The 12,696-nt window shown below is 57.1% G+C and overlaps 1 protein-coding gene across 1 annotated transcript; it reads right to left on the bottom strand.

Moving 5' to 3' along the window:
* Positions 1-1,053: 1,053 nt before the first annotated feature.
* LOC125697347 (maestro heat-like repeat-containing protein family member 2B) lies at positions 1,054-11,896 on the bottom strand. The gene is made up of 32 exons (XM_048954460.1): positions 11,821-11,896; positions 11,469-11,543; positions 11,061-11,182; positions 10,799-10,921; positions 10,494-10,659; positions 10,241-10,339; positions 9,975-10,126; positions 9,481-9,624; positions 8,870-8,962; positions 8,516-8,585; positions 8,287-8,400; positions 8,111-8,184; positions 7,659-7,778; positions 7,404-7,511; positions 7,055-7,214; positions 6,886-6,926; positions 6,568-6,709; positions 6,106-6,158; positions 5,669-5,776; positions 5,282-5,401; positions 4,988-5,110; positions 4,698-4,853; positions 4,354-4,476; positions 3,979-4,058; positions 3,436-3,571; positions 3,227-3,319; positions 2,745-2,840; positions 2,447-2,570; positions 2,135-2,244; positions 1,596-1,748; positions 1,208-1,362; positions 1,054-1,105 (listed from the first exon to the last, which is right to left on the bottom strand). The coding sequence occupies exons 1-32, from the start codon at positions 11,894-11,896 to the stop codon at positions 1,054-1,056; spliced, it is 3,561 nt and encodes a 1,186-aa protein (XP_048810417.1).
* Positions 11,897-12,696: the final 800 nt, after the last annotated feature.

Here is a 12,696-nt window from a genome sequence, read left to right as displayed (position 1 = left end):
CTCCCCAGTACAAAAAAGACAGGGATCTCTTGGAAAGAGTCCAGCAGAGGGCCACGAAGATGGTGAAGGGCCTGGAGCATCTCCCCTATGAGGAAAGGCTGAGTGAACTGGGTCTGTTCAGCCTTGAGAAAAGGAGACTGAGAGGGGACCTGATCCAGGTCTATAAATATCTAAGGTGTGGGGGGCAGAATGGCAAGGCCAGACTCTTTTCAGTGGTGAGTGGAGACAGGACAAGGGGAAACGGCCAGAAACTGGAGCATAGGAAGTTCCGCACAAACATGCGCAAGAACTTCTTTACAGTGAGGGTGACGGAGCACTGGAACAGGCTGCCCAGGGAGGTGGTGGAGTCTCCTTCTCTGGAGACGTTCAAGACCTGCCTGGATGCCTACCTGTGCTACCTGGTGTAGGGAACCTGCTTTGGCAGGGGGGTTGGACTCGATGATCTCTGGAGGTCCCTTCCAACCCCTACAATTCTGTGATTCTGTGATTCTGTGATGTCTGTCAGGAGGATGGAGCCAGGCTTTTCTCAGTGACATCCAGTGACAGGATAAGGGCAATGGGTACAAGCTGGAACATGAGAGGTTCCACATGAATGCTAGAAGAAAAACTTCATGGTGGTGGTAACAGAACAGTGGAACGGGCTGCCCAGAGAGGTTGTGGGGTCTCCCTCTCTGGAGACATTCAGAACCTGCCTGGACACATTCGTGTGTGACCTAATCTAGGTGTTCCCAGCAGGGGGATTAGATTACATGAGCTTTTGAGGTTTCTTCCAATCCCTGACATTTGGTGACTGTGATTCTGTAACTGGTATGGAGAAGAGACAGCAGCTATTGAAATAAAGACTTGGTTTAAAAAAAAAAAAGGTACTATTTTTATATATATATATATTTATTTATTTATAATAAATAATACAATTTTTAAGCTCATCTTCTCTTTTCTCGTTCTCTTCTCTTCTTTTCTCCTTTTCTCCTTTCAAATTTCCCTTTTCATTCCCTTTTTCCTTCCCTGCTCCTTTCCTCTCCTCCCTTCCTTTCTTATCCTTTCTTCTTTTTGCTATTGGCTCCATCGCTGAAGACAAAATTCTCTTATTCTCCTCCATGTCTCACTAGAAAAAGTAGAGTCGCAACTTGAGACTATTCACAAAAAAGAAAAGCTGCCTCCTCCCTACATCCCTCTGCAGCAACAGCAAAGGCGGGAGTGCCAGTACCTGTCCGTTGGCCCAAGCGGCCGGGAGAAGTTGCTCATCACGGCCTCAGTGTGACAGCGGGTGAGGATGACCACCGCCTGGCACAGGAAGGGCAGGAACGTGCTGTGCTGCGCAAACGATGTGATGCTGCGCAGGATGTAGAGGATCGGAGGCACCTGAGAGAAGAAGGGGAGAAAGAATGACTTGCTGCATCCTGCACTCTGCAGGGCCCAACCACGGACATTCAGCGCATGAGCAGTGCCTGCTCCCTTGACATGCTGCCAAGTCCTAAGCCTGAATTTCATGCCAGCTACCCTGGTCTCCATGCCCTGAGCACAAGGGGCAAGCGGCACAAGTCATAGTGCAACAGCCAGCAAAAGTCCAAGACACGTGAAGGAAAGTCTCTTACGTTCCAACTGATGTCCTTCCCGTGCATCTGCAGGAAGGTGGTCATCCACTTCCCAGCAGCACGCACACGCACTCCGTTGGCTTTCCGGATCGTCTCCTTGATGGCAGTCATGAAGTCAACGGTGCGTTCTAAGGGGAAGTTCCTGCACACGATCTGCAGAGAAATGAGAAGCGGGAGAGATCTCATCACTGCTCTGCTGCAGCTGTCTGTACCCTGCTGTTTATACGGAAGGCGGTTGAGCCTTCTCTCAACTTCTGCACCCATGGTGTTTGCTTACATGCAAAGCCTACCTCCCAGCAGCCACAGTCACATGCATGCAAGTGCACACACACACACACAAACGCACATCATGGAGTCAGCTCCTTGCACTGGGTGCCTGAAGGCCAGACGTAGCTCAGAGCCTCCTGCTACTTGCACTGGGAAAAGAGCACTCAGGGTAACAGCTCATTTTGGAAACAGTGTCAGAGGCTGGGAGCAGCACAGGGTCGTGCAGAAGCCTACACACAGAGATCACACCACCCCTTCTTGGGTCCACATACCATGGCCATTTTGGATGTGGTCTGAAGCTGAGAGGCGATGCTGCAGGCATGCAGCCCCTCGCACAGGCTCCTGATGTCACCCGTCTCGATGTCTGTGTTGGTCGCTTTGGCTGGAAAGAGCACAGGGAGAAAAGGGAAGTCATGCTTCTGGAAATGAAACTGCATTCCACGGGGGAAAGACAGAGGACAGGGTGGGGACAAGAAGAGAGCTGTGCACGGTGCCTCTCCCTCCTGTAAACAGGGCCCAGCCCGTGGGGCTCTGGTAGTGCTACAGAGGAGGGCAGAGGGCTGGAGCGTGCCTGCTCCACTCACCTTGGATTCGCAGAAGGGAGCTCAGACAGGTGACAGCCAGCTGGCGGGATGCGGGCATGGGGTCACAAGTCAGAGGCGCCAGCAATCCCACCAAGGAGCCAAAGTGCTCACAGGCATCTCTTCTCTGCAGGGGTGAGAGGCAGGAACAAAGCTGTAGACGGCCCCAGCTCTCTCCAGCTTCTCCCATCTGTGCCTTCCCCACGCCATGACACAGCATGCACAGCTGGGCAGAGCTCGCCTTCAAGCTCTGGGGCACTGGGGAGGGAGCAGGGAGCACGCGGTGGGGCTCTTTACTCACTTGAAGCTCTTCACAAACAGCCAGCAGCTGGGAGCAGGTCTGCAGGGCCCTCTTGCGCTCCCACACGTTGCTCGATACCATGGATTTCTGCAGGACCTGGAGTAGAGCATCTGTCTCACTGAGGATGTCTTTGCTTTCCCTTCCTGCCACCCCTCTCCCTGTCCCCCCTTTCCCAGCACTTTCCCTTAAGGCCTGCCCTGTTGCTCCATGTGGCCTCCTGCCTCACTGACCACCGGCACTGCCGCCCCGCTCTCTGCAGACACGCCTGCCTCCTAACCCAGGAGCTTTTCCTCGGCTGTGGCCTCCAGGGGCTGGCTCCTGCTTTCCCCCTGCAGGGCCCATTTCTCTGCCCATTTCAGCTCGCAGTGAGCTGGCACGTCAGCAGGAGATTTCTCCCCCTCTGATCCTCCTCTCAGTCCCCAGATCTCTGCCCCCGCTATTGACAGGCACCATGCTTTCTCCCTTGCCCCACGAATACTCACATGGACTATGTTCTGGAAGAAGCCACCGCTGGGCTCTGTCTCCAGCAGGACCACCATGAGCCGGCCCAGAGCTCTCAGTGATGTTTGCTGAAGCTGAAAGCAGAAGAGGGGAGTGACGTGTAGCATCACGGCTGCTGCCAGAGCAGAGGTTGTGTGTGCTGAGGTAGGGTTCTGACCGAGAGGTGGCCGGGAAAGTTACGGCAGGTTACCTGCAGGTACTGTGCTGCTTGCTGTGACTTCCTGATCTTCAGCATCATCTCTGCTGAAGGGTGTGTCACGATGTTCTTGCAGCACAGGACCAACATCTCACGCAGGTCCTTGCTTTCAGAAGAGGGCTTCAGCTTGCTGAGAGGAGGAAAACAGGAAGAGAAATCAGAAAGGGTATTTACCTCTCCAGACTGGTTCAGACAACATCTGAGTTTCTCCTAATTGACAGCTACAAAGCCAATACCCCCACCCAGCTCATGCTGCTGAGCACTGCCTTCAGTTCCAGCAGCGCCCACCTCCTCCCCGGCAGCAGTGAACCACCTCCTGCTCTGGAGGGAAGGAGACCCCAGCTCTCCCTCTCTTCCCTGCCAGGGCACAGGAGCACCAGGGCCTTTCTCCCTGCCCAGAACCTCAGCTTTGCTGGGCACAACAGACCAGCCGTCTCTCCTGCTGTAGATGTGGTTCCTCCCCCCCTGGCCCCTCCAGGCCCTCAGGAGCTACCCAAAATGGGGATCACCATCCTGACTTGCTACCTCAGCCCTTACCTCAACTGCTCCAGGGCCAGAACCACCTTGAGAGGCACTGGGGAGACAGGCATGCCCGAGTAATACTTCTTCATCAGGTCCTGCAAGTCCCAGAGAGACAGTGTCAAAGTGGGCAAGGGGCACACAAGAGCTGTTCCACCCGGCCCCCAGACAGGCACAACTGCCACACACCAGCCCCATCACTTTCCTGTGGAAGCACTGCAGGATGCAGCAGCTGGTGCACCCAGCCCGCTGCCCAGCCACTGCCTGCCAGCACCCAAGGTCCCCACCAGCTGGAGACGTGTAACTGCTGGACACCTGCATGCCTCCAGGGAAGCGAGCCTTGTGGCGCAGCCCAGAACTCCTCTGCAGACAGCCCCGTCTCCAGGCACTCACCATCAGGATCTCCAGCAGCTTGCTCTTCAAGGAGGGGTTAAAGCTTGCAGAATCACCCACAGCTTGGTAGGCAGAGCTGCAGTCGGTGATGCTCTGCACCAGCGCGAGGTTGTTCTGCAAGTCCTGAGGAGCAAGAGAGAAGAACATTCTTTGAACTGCGGGAAGGGACAAGGGCTGCAAGGGACACACGTGGGGACAACGCTAAGGGAAGGGCTTGGATCTTTATCTGGGCACAAACAGTTCCCCGAGGGACCTTTGGAAAGGAAAGGCCCATCTCAGCATCCCCCCATGTGGAGAGGCTGCAGAGGGGCGCTCTGACACCCTGGCACGCTTTGAGCTCTCACCCGGCAGCTGCAGCTGTAGAGCATCAGGACGTTGCCCACGATGTCTCCCTCCAGGTGGGCGAGCAGCTGTTCCTTGGAGGCACGCAGTGCCACGCTGCCGTGGGCGAGCATGAGAGCGCTGCGTGTGGCATGAGCTCTCGTGCTGTCCAGCTCCATCTGTGTGGGAAGAAATGCCTTGAGACACTCGCTAACGGCCCCCAGTGCCCCGCGATGCACCTGGACTCCCAAGGCAGGAGCTGCAGGGAAAATAAGGCAGAAGAATGCCAAGATGGAAACCCGTAACGCTTTACCTTCTTGCGCCTGGAAATCCTGGCATTGCGGCCTTTGCACAGCCTGGACGCAAACATGGTGAGCGTGGCCAGGACTGTGTGGAAGTTGTTCTCAGCAGCATGGCTGAGAAGAGAGATGATTCCCTGCACAAAAGAACAAGGGGCCGTTGGCACAGGCCTGAATCTGCAGGTCTGCTCCTGAGCAAAATGGCAGCAGTGCAGAGGTTGAAAGGCCCGGAGCAGGGCCAGGAGAAGGCCTCTGCCCCAGGGCCAGAGCAGGGATGCTCACAGGAGCTGGAGGAGAGGACAGCTCACCTGGGCCTCACGTGGCTCCTCTGCATTTGCCTCCTCCAGGTGCTGTAGCAGCTTCTCCTGCACGTGGAGGACTCCCTGACAGGATCCCAGCACCGTGCCCAGAGCCTTGTACAGGAATGACTGCAGGGGAAGAAGCTGAGATGTGGCAGCAGCTTAACCTGCTGGTGGAGGGCCAGGTGGGAAGGAGCCAAGCTCCCTGGCGGTTGCTGAGAGCAGCTGCGGGGCCGAGCTTTAGCCATCCCCGGGCAGATTGCAGGGAAAGGCCCTCTGGGGGGCATAGACTGGGGAAGCAGCATCTGCACCCGCGTGGGCAGAGCACCAGCCGCAGCCCCAGCCCCAGCTGGACACCTGCAGCTGCACCGCTGGGTAGAGCCGGGGGGAACTCACCTTTTCTGCAGAGCTGCTGGCAGAGCTGCTCAGCCGCTGGCTCAGCTCACAGCTCAGGGCCTCGATCCATGCCTTCTCCTCTATTGTGTCCAGCGACGCCTTCAGGAACTGTTGGAGAACAGGAGAAGACAATGTTCCCTTGCCCTTTGCCTCTTCCCTCGCTCCCAAGTTGCTGCAGCCCTCTGGGGAGAGGTGCCTGGAAGAACAGTCCCTCTCCCAGCTCCCCCAGTGTTCCCTCCATTAAAGCCACCCACCCTCTTCTCCTAAGACCCCTCTGGGCTTGGGACAGAGCAGAAGAGGCAGCGCCACAAAGGCGTGCGGCCGCTCCGCAGCAGCGCTTGAGAGGCTGTTCCTGCCCCACAGTGGCTCACGTGGGAGCGGGGCTACTTGGGGCAGGCAAGCACTTCTCTGCACCGCGCCTCCCGGCAATGCTGTACCTTTAGCAGACGGCGCTCAAACTCGGCAGTGTCCGGGAAGCTCTCATCTTTCCCTGCACAGCAATAGGAAGACAAAGACCCTTACTTAGGATCAAGGCACAGAAGAAGAGCTGCTGCAAACCTGGCTTGGCCTGGGCACTTGACACTACCAAGCTGGGACCTGCACCCCCTCCACAATGACCTGTCCCTCCCCACAAACACTGCCTCCACAGGAACACGGAACTAAGTGCTCCAAGGCTGCTGTCTGAGGGGACATGAAGGGCCCATCCACGTCCTGGAACGGGCAGATCTCTGGTGGGATAGGTCCCTGGGCCTCAGTGCTGACTCCCAGGAATGGGAACAGCAGCAGAGCAAGAACTGGCCTGCAGGCAGTGCTTCCCCTCTGCCATGCTACAGAGCTGCATTTTCACTCCCCCCCTTCCCTTCCCTGCCTCTGCCTCTTCTTCCCCTCCAGTGCTTTACCTTCAAGACACTGCAGCAGCAGGGGGATCTCAGTAGCCCACATGGCCCCCACAGCCCTGTGGAACCTGCTGTGGAGGTTTTTCATCAGCAGTAAGGCAGCAGCTTGGAGTTTGCTGCCTGCAACAGGGCTGCCTGCCACCACCTGAGTGAGAGCAACACAAAGCAGGGTCACTTCTGCAGCAAGAGCAACGGCTTTCCCCCAGGATGGAAGCAGCTCGGCTCTGCTCTGGCAGGCAAGGAGCAGCCAACAGCTTTGCCCATGGCCATGCTGCTTCCTCCTGGGTGCTTGTGGCACCGGCCTCTGGAGCATCTACTCACCAGCAGTCGTGCCAGCAGTGTCTGGGGCGTCAGCAGTGGGCCTGCAAAGAGAAAAAAAGTGCTGAGTAAGACTCCAAGACACTGTGTGCCCAGCCACGCACACCTCCGCTGTCCCTTCTGGGTGCTACCACAGGTCAGCAGAGCTCACTGAGGGAGTTTTTGCTCCTACCTTGAAACATGGAGCTGACAAAATGGGGATCCAGATGTTCTATCGGCCGTCCTGTCAGCTCCTCTCTCTCAGCCAGGGCACAGACACAGCGGGAGACTGGGATCAGCATGCCTGTGTACTGCGCTGGCACCACAAACAACAGCAGCCGCGGCCACAGGAGCTGTAGGGAACGAGGCAGTTGAGCAGGTCAGCATTCCTGCCTCTGCTCAGAGATGAAGAGGACTCTGTGAATTTCCCTGAGTCCTGTGTGCTTCAGAGCACATTGGAGGAGAGACCTGGGGTCCTGGAATGGGACGAGGAACACGTGAGGGAAAGGCAGGGAGCAGCAGCAGGGCAGAGCGTGACTTACTTTGGACATCCCTCTCACAGAGACGTCCAGTGATCCCAGGATGTCCATGCACAGCTCCTGGAGAGCTCCTTCTTCCTGGGCTTCCCGGGCAGAAAGGTCTCCGGCTGCCTGCACAACAGTGGTGTTGAAACACTGGTTATGCTCAGTTCTCAGGAGCCTCTCAGGAGGCTCAGGTGTGGCCTCAGCGGTGCTTCTGTATAGCAGCCTCTGAGCAGCACGGGTCTTCCAAAGGAAGATGCTGCCCACTGCCCTTACCCTTCTTCCTGTGGCGCGGCTGAACTCCCTGAAGATGTGCCCCACCACATCCCAGGCTGAGCAGCTCCGGGTGTTCGAACTGAGCAGATCCTTGATGAAATACAGAATAGCCGTCCTCACCTGCAAGGGGTCAATTATGGGTGTGATTTTCCTGGTCAGAAGGCAAAGGGAAGCCACCTGCTCATCGGGGCAGCCCTTTGGGCATGAGCAGAGACAGCAAGAGCACTGGAGAGGCTTTAGCTACTGAGATGAGGGCCTGGCCTTAACACCAGGCTGTGCGCTTTCCATGCACAGCACAGGGACCTGCCTGCTCCACTCTGCCTGCTCTCCCCACAGGAGCCATCATGACCGTGTGACCAATGCCCCAGCACCTCTCTAGTCACCCCAGCCCTGCCCGTGCTGGCAGCAGCATCACCACCCCGACAGCGCTTTCTTTTCCCCAACCAGCTCACCCGGATGCTGGGGTCGCTGCACAGACGCTGCACAGCCTCGACGACCTGGGGCAGCATCTCCGTCATCACGGGCTCTGCAAGAGATGCACAGAAGCATGAGCGGAGCCACAACACAGATGGCAGAAGGGAGCCCTGGCAGTCCCAAGGCGTGGTACTGATCAACCCGTGGTACTGACCATCAGAGCGAGCCAGAGCACCCAGCAGACCCAGGGCTGCCACGCATCCAGGCTCCCAGTCATCGCCCAGCTGCGACTGCAGAAACAGGATGGTTTCCTCTGGGCAGATCCGGGCTGCAGGGAGGAAATCCCACGCTATGTTAGCAAGAACCTCACGCCCATTCCTGAAGTTTGTGAGAGAGGTTTTGGCCAGGGCAGCGCCAAGCATGGCCAAAGCTCCTCTCCTTACCCTGCAGCATGATGCAGTGGGTCAGCTGTGCACGACCAGCCTCGCTGTGCTGCTTGCTGTCGTCATAGAGCTGTGGGAACAAGGTCCATTTGATACAATCACATCAGCACTGAGGACGGAAAAGACACTGTGCTGCCCGCTCTCGTCTCCCTGGGCACTCTCGGGAAGAGGGCAGGCAGACAAAACCCAGCCCTCCCCACAGCATCCCCGAGAGTACATGCATGGCTCTGGACCTGCCTTGAGCATGCAGGAGCTAAGGCTGAGCCGCCTTATTCAGGGGTCAGAGCTTTGCAGTCCTCCTGAGACTTAGCCAAGAGGGAAACTGCTGTGGGCGCAAGGATAGGCTCCCCTTACCTGGTAAAACACGGCACTGGTGACGTCCAGAAACTTGTCCCCTGGGATTACAGACTCAATGCCCCCTAAGGCCTCCAGGAAGATAGTGAGGCTCTGCAAGAGAGCAGGAGAGGAAGAAAGGGATGAAGCCACATCTAGCCACTTGGGAGTGGAGAAACTGTTTCCCAATTGTTTCTCTGCAGGGAGAAGCTCCTGCACAGGCGTTCTTGTTTATCCCCCACCTCCCAGCAGCACCAAGGGAGTCTCTCTGCTCTCAATCGAGCCGTGTTTGGGCATCATTTGCAGGCATTTCCCACCCAGCAGCCCACTTCTCCCCCATCAGATGCAACTGGATGTGGTCCCCCCAGTTGTTAGCATAGAGCTCCTCAGGCACTCAGAGCCCCACAGTGGTGGTGAAACTTCCCATCCCCAAGAGATGAGCCCCAGTGATTCTTGGTTCCCTCCTGGCTCCTGTCTGGGTTGTTCCTTCTCTGACTGAAGAGCTCAGGAAGCCTCAGAGCTCCCTTGAACACCCATTCCTTCTTTCTCCAAGGGCTCCCCACCTCCTCCCTGGCCCCTCGTGGCATTTGCACGGGCCCCACGTCTACCCTGAGCCCTGCACAACAACTCACCTTGGCCACCCTGCAAATGTCTTGGATCTCCTGACACGGGTGAACGAGCCAGAGGAGCTGCTCCCAGACCTGCTCTTGGTGCCGCTCCTCTTGCAGGAGAACCTCCAACATGGCAGCCACAGCCCCAAGGACGGCCTGTTTGTCCTGGAGAGGATGGCAGAGGCCCGGTATCAAAGACTGAAGGTCTGCCCTTCCTACACAGAGGGCTTTCCCCTTCCCCTTTCCCTTCCCCTTCCCCACACCCCCACGCCCAGCAGGAGATGGGCTCGCTCTGGAGGGCAGGCAGCTTTTCCCCATACCCTCATCCCCAGCTCTTCCTGCCACAGTGCTGTGACATGCAGCTGCTCCCTGGCACAGAGCCACTTCAGGGCCCTTTGCAGAGCCAGCCCACTCCCTCTCATCACCCCTCAGCTCTCAGCCCACTGGGCACAGACAGAGCTGCCGACATGGGTGCCCCTGCTGCCATCCTGGGCTGGGAATGCAGCAGTGCTCACCTGTTCCTCCTGGCAGTCTTGCCAGTTCCACACCACAGAGAAGAGCAGCTCGTGAAGGTTTTCACAGATCTGCTCTTTCTCCATGGCAGGCCAGGGGCATTGCATTCCTGAGGACAAGTAAGTCTTGACTCCATCCAGCCACTGTTTCAAAACTGAAAAAACAAAATAATTAAAAAAATAAATTATTATTATTATTTTTTTTAAGAGAGTGAGAAAACGGAGTCTGTGAGAGTCTGCAGCAGGGCTGCTCTGGGGCCGGCACTCACCAGCACAAGCGATGCGCAGGATCTGGCCACTCTTCACCTGGCCCACCACACTGCGCAGGCCTGCCAGCATCAGCCACACAAAGGGGATGCACTGTGGAGCTGCAAAGAGGAAGGAGAGGGCCACAGTCAGAGCCCCGGCAGCAAGGTAGGTGGACAGCAGCCCTGCAGCCCCCAGCTCAGTGCAGATCACACTCAGAGGGCAGAGACCCCTTTCCCGGTTGTTATAGATGTCAGGAGGTTGAGGGTACTCTACCATAGGTGCTGAAGAGTTTGCTCAGGGTGTTGAGCACAAACTCCTTGGACATGTCCCCCGCGGCCTTCAGGTGGCTCTGGAGCTCAGCCATCACCAAGGTGAAGTGCGTCCGAGCCAGAGCCACCAGGACATTGCTGGCAGCTGTCTTGACATTGCTGGTCACGCCCTGGAAGAGAGACACTGGTGACACGCGGCCCAGGAGACTGCCTGAGGCCCTTGGAAGAGCTAAGCCCCCACCATCCACCAGCAGAACACCAGCGTGGGCAGGCGGTTGGTTCCCTTTGCCTTTGGGAGTGAGCCCTCACCTGGGCTGCCGTCAGGTCCCGGGACACCTCTGCCAGCAGCCGGTTCACCACTCCGCACGGCGGGCGGCTGCTGTCTTGGCACAGGGCGCTCTCCAGCTCACAGTACGCCTGCGCTCGGTCGCCCTGGGGACAAGGATCAGTCACGCTCGTTTTGCCCGCTGCCACCCATCGCTCTGTGGATGTGCTGCCGGGCCTGGCACCCACGGCACCGTGGCCCTGGGCCAGGAGGGCAAGGGTTGCTGGTTGGATGTCCCCAACTCACCTCCTGATCTTGCAGGCGCTGAAGCAGTAAGGTCGCGGCGCAGGTAGGGACAGGGCTTGACACCCTGCTTCTCTCCCTGCGACGCGTACGCCTGGGCACGCAGCCCACACAAGCAAAGAGACCTGGAAGGAAAGAGCAGAGCAGCTGCTGCAGGTGTTGCTTGGAGCCAGGGCCGAGCACCCGGCCAGCTGTGGGAGGAACGCTCCTCCAGCTCCACAGCGCAAGGCTGCGTGTGGTTGGCGGGGACAGGGGAGGGAGCTTTCCCCTTGCTGGGGTGCTGGGGAAACCACGGTGAGCAGCTGCACTCGGCAGAGCAAGGACAGCGCTGCTGGCACGTCCTAAACAGACACTGGAGGCACACGTGTGCTCGGGCAGCGTCGTGGTGTCCAGAGAGGTGGAGGGACTCACCTCGAAGGGCTCTCAGCCTCTCCATGATAGCAGGATGCCTCCAGATAGACACAAAGCTCTCTCTGGTTCCACTTCCTGCGGGTCCCACAAGCGGACTGAGCCACCGCTCCCACCGCTCCACAAGGGTGGATGACGCAGCCACTGTGACACCACACTGCAGTGTCACCTCACAGAGAATGAATGACACGCCCCGGGCTGGGGGCCAGACAGGTCCCCAGGGCAACCCTGCAGGCCCTCAAACACAGTGCGCTTGTGTGATGCAATCGGCTCTGGGGTTCCTGTTCCATGCTGATGCAGGGAATCACCTCAGCAGGTGATGGAGAGCCCCTGCCAGGGAGCAGCTGCTGGGCACCGTTGCCCGGCGTTGTCTTAGTGACTGGGGACTCCATGCCGGGAGGCACTGAGGCCCCCATCTGCTGCCCCGACATCCTCTCCAGAGAGCTCTGCTGTCTACTGGGGGCACGTGTCAGAGATGTTAAGGAGACTCCACCGCATCTGATCAAAAATGAATACATTAATAATAGAGAAAAATCTTCTTTATGGTGAATGTAACAGAACAGCAGAACGGGCTGCCCAGAGAGGTTGTGGGGTCTCCCTCTCTGGAGACATTCAGAACCCACCAGGACACATTCGTGTGTGACCTAATCTAGGTGTTCCTGCTAAGGCAGGGGGATTGGACTGGATGATCTTTCAAGTTCCCTTCCAATCCCTGACATTTAGTGAAACACATCCCTCTCACAGAGACGTCCAGTGATCCCAGGATGTCCATGCACAGCTCCTGGAGAGCTCCTTCTTCCTGGATGGTGTCTTGTTCATGATGCTGCCACCTTGTTCAAAGCAGAGGTGGGAGGTTCCTTTTTCCCCCTTGTTTGTTAGTTTCTAAGCCTTTTGCACATTTTTCCAGCCATGAGTCAAGGCTGTTCAGGCAGTCTTCCCTCTTTGGTGTTTTTTGGACAATAAATATGTGTTGTTAAAATGGAAGGTTAAATCACGAAAGAGGGATTGCCTGCGCTACTGAAAGCATTTGTGTTATTTGCTCAGATGCACCCCTGGGAGCTGAGATCTAGGAGAAAAATCTCATTTGATCCATAGGTGCTATACACTTGAAAATGTGGCTCCTCAGTGCTATCTTGGTAAATCTCCTTCAACATGCTTGAATTGGATGCAGAATGTGCAGTCACCTTTCTTGATCAAAGGAGGGGTTTCCCTAAAGCTTACTCTTGAAATC

Source organism: Lagopus muta, chromosome 1 (genome assembly GCF_023343835.1).
Source record: "Lagopus muta isolate bLagMut1 chromosome 1, bLagMut1 primary, whole genome shotgun sequence".
Taxonomy (NCBI): domain Eukaryota; kingdom Metazoa; phylum Chordata; class Aves; order Galliformes; family Phasianidae; genus Lagopus; species Lagopus muta.
The sequence above is the reverse complement of the archived record's forward strand: the minus strand, read 5'-3'. Positions and strand labels throughout refer to the sequence as shown.

Excerpts from the sequence above, each read along its gene's own strand:
- LOC125697347 (XM_048954460.1), bottom strand. The coding sequence starts at position 11,896 with ATGTCGGGGCAGCAGATGGGGGCCTCAGTGCCTCCCGGCATGGAGTCC. Across the intron at positions 10,127-10,240 it reads CCTGCGCATCGCTTGTGCTG|TTTTGAAACAGTGGCTGGAT; the intron begins GTGAGTGCCGGC and ends TTGTTTTTTCAG. Across the intron at positions 8,963-9,480 it reads ACATTTGCAGGGTGGCCAAG|AGCCTCACTATCTTCCTGGA; the intron begins GTGAGTTGTTGT and ends GCTCTCTTGCAG.